Here is a 9,224-nt window from a genome sequence, read left to right on the forward strand (position 1 = left end):
AGGTAGACCCAGCAGAACAAGAGTTTGGGTGTTTGGAGTGGCCTAGTAAGGCTTTTCAACCTACCTGTGGAGTTGATCTTGCAAATGAAGAGATTGGCCTCATTACTGTGGCTGAATAATTCTGATGCCTTATCTACATAATGTATTGACTTTCTCCATCTTACTTAAATATTTTGAGATGGAGAGGAGAAATAGAGTGTCAGAGATTTAAAGAGCAAACTTAGAGAACAGTTAGACACTGAAAGGGTGAAAACACTAAGCATCTGAGATAAACAAACAAAATCGTGTAGACAAGTAAAACGTGAAGTTACAAAACCAATATTGGTCAATGTTAGAATATTCAATAAAAAGAATATTGAAAGAGTTCATAATGTGCAATGTTAATTTCTTTTTAGAAACTAAGTTCAGGTGTCCTTTTGCATCTCCGTCTTCCATGATGTCACACAGCAAGCCACTCATGTTTCTGGCAGCACGTGGCCTCATAGCTTCTCAGCTCACAAAACAGGAAAGATTACTTTTAGATTAGCCATGAATAGAAAACAATGCAATAAACCAAAAGACAAAAATATGCAAAATCGCTTCTTAAACTCCTCTGCAACCAAACAAATCAGAAGCCTCACCAGCAGATGTAGCCCTAGTAACACAGTGAATAATTAAATTGCAGCATTTCTAGCTCAGAAGACAAAAATTGGGAGTGGTCTCCCCTCGACTTACTCGTATACACAGATATGGGGATGGATATTTGAGGAGTAAACCACAAGACAATGATTATATTTTTATGCAGTATTATGTACATTAACGAACCGTCAACAACAAATAAAATGAAATTAATAATATTTTAAACAATTATTATAAAAATAAAGTTGAATAAATCAGCCTCTGCAGCTGCATGAATAAAAGGTAAAGTACCACTTCTGGTGAGCGGAAATAGCCCAAAAGTTGATAGAAATTTATATTTTGTACCTAATACTTGTACGCAAAATTTGGTTGACCTAAATGAAAGCATACTCAATTGTGTTTACATACACACACACATACAAACACAGACACACAGGCATAATTCCAAAATCGAATCGAATTTTTGGACAATTACAATACTTTCCCTATACTTTGTATACGAGAAAGTCAGGGAGGCCTAAAATGTTGAGATTCATCAAAATCTTGACATCAAATTTTTGGACGATTACAATACTTTCCTTATACTTTGTATACGAGAAAGTCAAAATGAAGAACAAGTGATTAAAGAGCAAAGATCAGATTTCTATTTTTCTCCTGGACAATCACAGGCCAGATGAAGAATCACTCTAAAAATGACATCACACAGCAGAAGAGTTTATCATTTCATTTAGAACAAACCAATGTTTGCTTTGACAACCTTTCTAGAAAAGCTCTGCGTGATCAATCATACTGCTAATTTAGTCAAATACACTCATGAGAATAAGTTCACTATTTTGACTCATTGGTCACTTTTGATGGTCAGCTCAGTGCTGGAGTGGGTATGGAGCTGCCTTTACAAATGCCTTGTAACACTTGAGCTGCGGCTCCTTTCATAATTTTTCTATGAAATTTGCACATTTTCAGTTTTTATGTGGGTGTGTGTTTTCTCACATTCGAAAGGCATATTGCCTGGTCAATTTTAAATGATTTTATCGGCACTGGTGTTATATCAAGAGCTACTTTCGGCAAAGCTTTGTGCTCATTATTCCAGCTTCTTCTGATAATGACCTGAAAAAAACTGTTTTGAAAATTGGATCGCTGTATTGTAATAGTTTTAGCTTCAGACAATGTGCATTACATGTTTTTAAGCTATGAGATAATTGAATAAAAATGTTATTCAATATTTAGAAGTTTTTTTCAGGTCAGCTTTAGTTTACATTAAAAAAGTAAAATTCAAGCAATATTTTATGTTTGATAAGAGAATGAAAGCATGCATTAATAAAGCATATCTGTGATGCTCCTGCAATTCCTTCAAGCAAAATTTCCAACATTCAGGAAGTGCTTAATGGATGAATGAAAAATTCTAAAAGCACACTTTAGTTAATATCCATCCACCCACTCAAACCAGTGTGTGGGTCAAGGACAGCCAGAGATGAATCAAAGCCTCTCTTGTATAAGACACAAAAACACCACAAAGACGCACATATCCAGAGCCAAACTGGCATGCTCACTCAACATTTAATGATGCCAACGACCCTGAGAATATGTCTTGGGACAGAATTGCAGTCCTCGGAAAAAAACAATTTGAACAAAATGAGAACACAAACTCCATAAACAAGGATTCCAAACCCAGAGTTCGGCCTGAGACACCAACGCTGCTGTGCAGCACTTCTGCCCAAACACAAGCATAAGTAGTATTAAATGTTCTGTAGTTAAAGTTAAAATTTGCATGTGCATAAAATACCACAATTTTACAAATGATTTAAGCATATTCCTTTAAAATGGTGCAATATAACATTCACCAGACAGGTGCAGCATTATGTTCACTAGGCAGCGCTAAGTATTTTAATTTTAAGTTTCTGTTAATAAACATCTTAAGACAAGAACTGAGAGGGTGTCCTTATCATAACTGTTAAGTGTTCATTTTCTACAATAAGACCTTTTCTTTAGGTCTTGTAAGGTGTGGTGTGTTTGCAGTTGATTTAAAGATATGGCATGACAAAGCCACATGTCTGAATTAAGAAAAAATATGATTTAACAATTATACACGCCAAAAAATGTAAAGGTTAGGCTCATTGTTGTGGCGTAGTGGATAAGAAGCTGGGCATTAAAGCACAACGATGGTAGCTCAATAACCACCTCTGTACGACTTGAGGATGTCAAATAACCGACCAGTGTAGATGTAAACAGGTATAATGCTTTTTTATTGTTTAAAACTGTTCATGAAAGTTGCTTTAACCTTTAAGGTTCTTTTCATATCGGTGGACAAATTAATCCTGAGAATGCCTAAATCATTAACCTTGGTTTGCATGTACGTCCCACAGTGCTTACCTATTTAACATTCACTCATCACTCATTCTCATCACAGATGGCAAGAGCTGAGGATGGATACCTCAGTGTCGATACCAATGTCTGAATCAATACCCTTTAAAGGGCTTCATTTTCAAACTACCTTAGCAAAGGCCAAGAGCTGATCTCCTGCTGGGACTTTCCAGATTACAAATTTAACATTAACAATAAGGTCAAGGTTGGCTATGTCAGCGTCAGTATTTTAGCAGAGGCCAGAAGCTGGCTACCTCATTGTTACCCCTGAAAGGGCACACAATTCTAACAGAACAAACACAGCTTGCGCCTGAATTGACATGTAAGACATACTGCCAGGTTACCCTAATCCTTTTATTTTCGTGGTCTCTACTTTTGAAAGGGCTAAATAAATAACAAATCACTCGAACAAGCACACTGGAGGAGATCATAACAATAAACAAGGCAGGTTTCCGCAAATTAATATTCAAATTTGAATGTAATCATTATTTATGTTTAGTTGCAGAGAAATAATTCAATACTAGAAGTCAAAACTAGAAGAAAACATACAACTTGAGCCATTAAAATCCTTGTCCGTAAAAGCAGGCTTTACTTCAGTATAACCAAGAGAGAGATGTCCGTGTAATTTAAAGAGTCTATTCTTCTTAATCCAACTAAAGTGTTCTTTAAATGTGTGCACCACCATAGCATGGCCTTCTTCTCCTTCGTTGGGGCACATTTTAGGTGGCATTGAACTTTCATCCTTGGACTGCATGACAGCTCAATCCTTCTGTTTTTTTTTTGTTAAAGTAACTTTAATTTACACATTACAAAATACAATTCCATCACCCTATTCAAGTAAAGCAGTTTTGTTAAGTGTGGAGTATAGCCCCGACACAGACAGACACACAAGTCCTAAAGCACACGCTTTTATTTCTCTTGTTGTTGCCTCTTCAGCACAAAGCACAAATCAGTAGCCAACAACACTATTGCTCTGTTCCTTCTTTCTCTTTCTTTCTTTTCTTCTCTTTGTCTATTCTTCTGCCATCTCCACTCCTCTCTTGCAAGCTCTGTCCTCCACCACCCGACGGCCTCCTTTATACTTTGCCTGGAAGCACTCCAGGTGCCCTCTGATGATTCTGGTGTGGTGGAAGTGCTACAGTCCGGGGCACCAGAACTGACCAGGCGCCCCCAGGGGGTTCGCCCTCTCGCATCCCAGGCAAGGCCCCCGGCCATCTGTCACATAAGGAACAGTTATGTTAAAGAACAGTCATTTTCCATTTTCATGAATTAACCAACGACCACAATCCCTCCTAAACATTGGCCCAAACATCCATATTACACACATATATTTTGGATTTTAACCCAGTTTCCATTAAAGCTCTATTTCTCATTTCCCAAGGTCCACAAGCCCTTCCACCTTAGCTGCTGTGAAACCCCACTTCTCAAAATCATCTGCCTCTTTTCAAAGCTGCGTAGCGTCTGCCTCACACCAATAGAGGGGCTTTCTTTGATACGTGGCTTGTGGTTGTTTTTAAGAAGTTATATCTGTCAAAAGTGGAATCCTGAAAATTTACCCATTGTTGTTCCTACCTATCGACCTGATTATTTTAAGCAAATTATGATATACAAGTTAAACAATAAAATCCCTAAAAGCCCCTATTTCACATTGTCACACAAGCACAGACACACTGGTTAGATTAGCAGAGCTTAAACATAATCACACCAATAGATAATAACACTTTTTCCTAACTTTTTTCTTTACATTTGCATATCCTTCCCATAATTCATGCCTCATTTACATCCCAGAATTCAACACTCTGTTCAAACACATTGTCATCCTATCACTTTATTAGCTAAATGGTTCAGAAGCGGAACAGATGTAACGGACCCCTTTTCTAAAGTGGTCTGAAACTTGGCCCACAATGCCTTGTAAAACGTTTATTTCTAAAACTTTATAAGCCCATCTTTTTAGTCTCATGTCGGATGTCTGACTCTGCAGCTTCTGCTCCATTTCCACCAACAGCATGATGTCACTGCTTTCCTGCCGGGTCCTTTTTGCAAAAGCAGTGCTAGTTTTCCCTTAAAAGCTACATCTTATCTAAATGATCCTAAAATCTAACACACAAGTTAAATATTACGTGTCTTATTTAAAAAACTGAAAAAACTTCGATCTCATCCACATTACAATACGTGAACTTGTGTCTATAACTGTTCACTACAGAAAGGTACTATATAAAAGAAAAGGGCTTGGCTGCTTTGTTTGGTGACTCTTAGCCTGGTGTGACGGAGTGTGCAATGAGAAGCACTGGATTGATCCGGCATGACAACTTGTGCTGCTGGATCAGCTGAAGCGCTCCTGAACCTGGACTGGATTAAGTGGGTTTTAAAGGGGTGGATGATATGTAAGTATTATGAGAGCACGGTGTATATTGCATTGTTGCTTCACACCATTTTGATTCTAGTTCAGTTCCTGGATGTAGAGTTTACATATAGGCCCAGTGTTCAGGTGACTGTCCTCTTGAGATTCCAGTTTCTCAGCACAGTTCAAAGACATCTGCTTGATGAAATTATCCAAGTGTGACTTTGGGCACAAGTGTGCTCTGCAATGGTCCGGAGATTCATTGTTGCTTCCAACAACAACAACAACATTTATTTATATAGGACATTTTCATACAAGTAAATATAGCTCAAAGTGCTTTACGAAATGAAGAATAGAAAAATAAAAGACACAGTAAGAAAATAAAATAAGTCAACATTAATTAACATAGAATAAGAGTAAGGTCCAATGGCCAGGGTGGACAGAAAAAAAACAAAAAAAAACTCCAGACAGCTGGAGAAAAAAAATAAAATCTGCAGGGATTCCAGACCACAAGACCGCCCAGTCTCCTCTGGACAATCTACCTAACATAAATGAAACAGTCCTGGAAGGACTGGATGATGATGGTCACGTAGACTTCTGGCTTTCAGTCCATCAATGTTGGAGCATCATGATGCTTTGAGTAGGTGGTGGTGGCGCAGGCCGCCACCACAAAGAAACCAGAAAAAGAAACAGAAGAGAGAGTTGGGGTCAGTACGGATTTTAGAGCCACCATGAATAGTTATTATGAAGAATTGAACATACAGAGTATCAGGATTAAGTTAAATTGAAGTTATAAAAAGGCCATGTTAAAGTAATGTGTTCTCAGCAGTGTTTTAAAGTGCTCTACTGTATCAGCCTGGCGAATTCCTACTGGCAGGCTATTTCAGATTTTAGGTGCATAACAGCAGAAGGCCGCCTCACCACTTCTTTTAAGTTTTGCTTTTGGAATTCTAAGGAGACACTCATTTGAAGATCTAAGGTTACGATTTGGAATATAAGGTGTCAGACATTCCGATTATATAAGATGGGGCGAGATTATTTAAGGCTTTATAAACCATAAGCAGAATTTTAAAGTCAATTCTGAAAGGCACAGGCAACCAGTGTAGTGACATCAAAACCGGAGTAATGTGTTCGGATTTTCTTTTCCCAGTTAGGATTCTAGCAGCTGCATTCTGCACTCGTTGCAAGTGATTTATGTCTTTTTTGGGTAGTCCTGAGAGGAGTGCGTTACAGTAATCTAGTCGACTGAAAACAAAAGCGTGAATTAATTTCTCAGCATCTTTCAATTATATAAGAGGTCTAACTTTTGCTATGAAAAAGGTTGGCTCTGGTGAACATGCACTAGAAAATGTAGATTTATAAAATGAATGTATACATAATAAAATGCTATTTACCTTGATATACTGTAGCCTTTGCAAGCTTTTGAACAGATCATCTGACCAACTTCTCTCTTTCTGTTTTAAAGGAGTATGGCTTTGATTTCATGGAGTGCAGTGCTGCCTCTGGGTACAATGTCAATGAGTCGATGGCGAGCTTGGCTAGGTAAGTCATAGTCTATAATCATGTCCATCTACAATTTCTTACCCTTAACCTCGAAACGTATTGCTTAGAGATGCTCAGATTCTCTGTTTGCTATCAGTGTTCAGCCCAAGTGTCTAATGTAAATTTTACCATCCTGACTGTAGATATTTTTTCCCCCAGGGCACTGAAGGAGAAAGAAGATATGATGAAAGAAAATACCAATGTGGTGGAAGTAACACCCAAAAAATCAAGTTGCTGTTAGCCATGGATACAAGCTCCACTCTGCCTTCTGCTTAACCCACTGCCACACGCAGTGTGGGCTCAGTCTCCTTTCAGTGAGATGATTTTTATGAACTGTTGCTTTCATTTCTCTGCACAAGATAATGGCGAAAAGTGAAAGATGTCTATCAGCGCTAATGATATCTCTCTCATTCAGTGTTTGCTTCTGTGATTTTAGAAGAGTTTCAAGCAGCAGCTTTCTTTAAAGGCCCCCTTCGTACCCATTGAGCATATATAGAGTATGTCAAGTTGGAATCTTAAGAAGGGTTGAAAGTGAATCTGAATCACAAAGAGAGGGTAAAAATGAAGGACCATTCAGGAAATTAAAACATTAGGAAAACTCGGATGCAGACAGACCATTAAGCCCAACAACACTCATCAATCCTATCAACAGAATTTCTCCAAAATAACATCATGTCGAATATAGAGAGTGTGTAAAAAATGTTAGAGGCAGATAGATTCTGTTACTTGGTTTGTCTGTTACTCTACCTGAGCCATAAATGGACTCAAAGGCATGTACTGTACATAGATTTGGATTTATGAACATAATGTCTGAAACTTCTTATTCCAAGCTGTTTCAGGTGGACTAAAAGAGAAACTAAAAAAATATTTTTTTAATAAAGTCAATTATTTAAATTATTTTTTGTCATAGCTTGCAAAATCATCACATACCCATTCTCTCCACCATCACACAATGGACTAGTTCCCCATTTAGACTGAAGCATAGTTTTATAAATAGTATAATATTTAATTTAATAGCATAAATATATCAGTTAAAATTAATGATTCCTTTCCAATAGTCATTGATATATTTATATAACAATATTAACACTTCTGGAGGTCAGCAATAGAATGTATAGATCTGTGAGGAAATGAGTGCGTAATCGTACTGTGCCCATGTAAACTGGTTGCTCAGTTAAAGAACTAATCTGATGTTAAGATCCAGCTTGGTGTGAGTCATGGAGAACATATAGTGTAGTTTTTGAAATTCAGGGGCATTCAGACTAGATAATAACTACAATGAACATTTAACAGTATAGGTTCAACCAATATGTTTCTTTTTTTCTTCAATGAATGAATGAATTAATGTTGATTTATTTTCATTCCTAAATGAGTGGGCCAGTGGGTACCTAAAACAGCCAGTATACTAGTATAGGTTAATCATCAGCAATTTAATTATTCCAATATGCAGGTGAACATTTACAGACTAGAACCATAAATACTGCAGTTTTATATAAGAAGGTCTTAGAATTCTGTGCTGCAAAAATCTCATTTAGGATTGTAGCATGGCCATAAGTTTATCCTACTGTAAATGTATCTGGTGTAATGCAGGAAAGAGTCCAGGACAGGGCGCCGGTCCATAGTAGGGAATACTCACAGACATGCCAACACTTGTAATCATACAGGGGCAGATTGGGAATCTACCAATAACTTTACTAGCATATCTTTTGGGATTTGGGAAGTAAACCTGAAGAAAGAGTTCAGTGTGGAAAATCCATACAGAGCACAGACAATGTAAAATTTCTCGACAGGTCGGACATGGCATTCTAACTCAGGACACTGGATCTGTGAAACAGCTTTGATAGCCACTATGGGACAGTGCCATCATTGGCAAAACAAAACATTATTGGCTAATCCTAACTTTGCCCTTACTTTAGTCTCTAATAAAATGAAATGTGTTTTAAAAAACTGTATGTGTAGGAGGGCGGCACGGTGGCGCAGTGGTAGCGCTGCTGCCTTGCAGTTAGGAGTTTGCATATTCTGCCCGTGTCTGTGTGGGTTTCCTCCCACAGTCCAAAGACATACAGGTTAGGTGGATTGGTGATTCTACATTGGCCCTAGTGTGTGTTTGTGTGTGTCCTGTGGTGGGTTGGTTCCTGCCTTGTGCCCTGTGTTGGCTGGGATTGGCTCCAGCAGACCCCTGTGTTTGGATTCAGCGGGTTGGACAATGGATGGATGGTATGTGTAGGAAAGCTGAGGTTATTCTTTCATTTTTTAAACTGTTTGCTAAATTGCATTGAGCCTTTAATGAATAGTGCTTCAGAGTATACGCATCAATGCTTTTCATATTAATGAGCAGAGTGATTGTACGTATGACAGATTT

General features: G+C 37.9%; 1 protein-coding gene across 3 annotated transcripts in view; it reads left to right on the forward strand.

Annotated features, from left to right (window-relative positions):
- Window positions 1-8,855, forward strand: part of LOC120526218 (titin-like) — an 82,921-nt gene extending 74,066 nt beyond the window's left edge. For all 3 annotated transcript variants that reach the window (XM_039749262.1, XM_039749263.1, XM_039749265.1), the window contains 2 exons: window positions 6,786-6,862; window positions 7,022-8,855. In XM_039749262.1, coding sequence (XP_039605196.1) covers window positions 6,786-6,862; window positions 7,022-7,103 — 159 coding nt within the window. In that variant the 3' untranslated portion in view covers window positions 7,104-8,855. The remainder of the gene's footprint in view (window positions 1-6,785; window positions 6,863-7,021) is intronic.
- Window positions 8,856-9,224: the final 369 nt, after the last annotated feature.

This window comes from Polypterus senegalus, chromosome 3, assembly GCF_016835505.1.
Source record: "Polypterus senegalus isolate Bchr_013 chromosome 3, ASM1683550v1, whole genome shotgun sequence".
Classification (NCBI taxonomy): Eukaryota; Metazoa; Chordata; class Cladistia; order Polypteriformes; family Polypteridae; genus Polypterus; species Polypterus senegalus.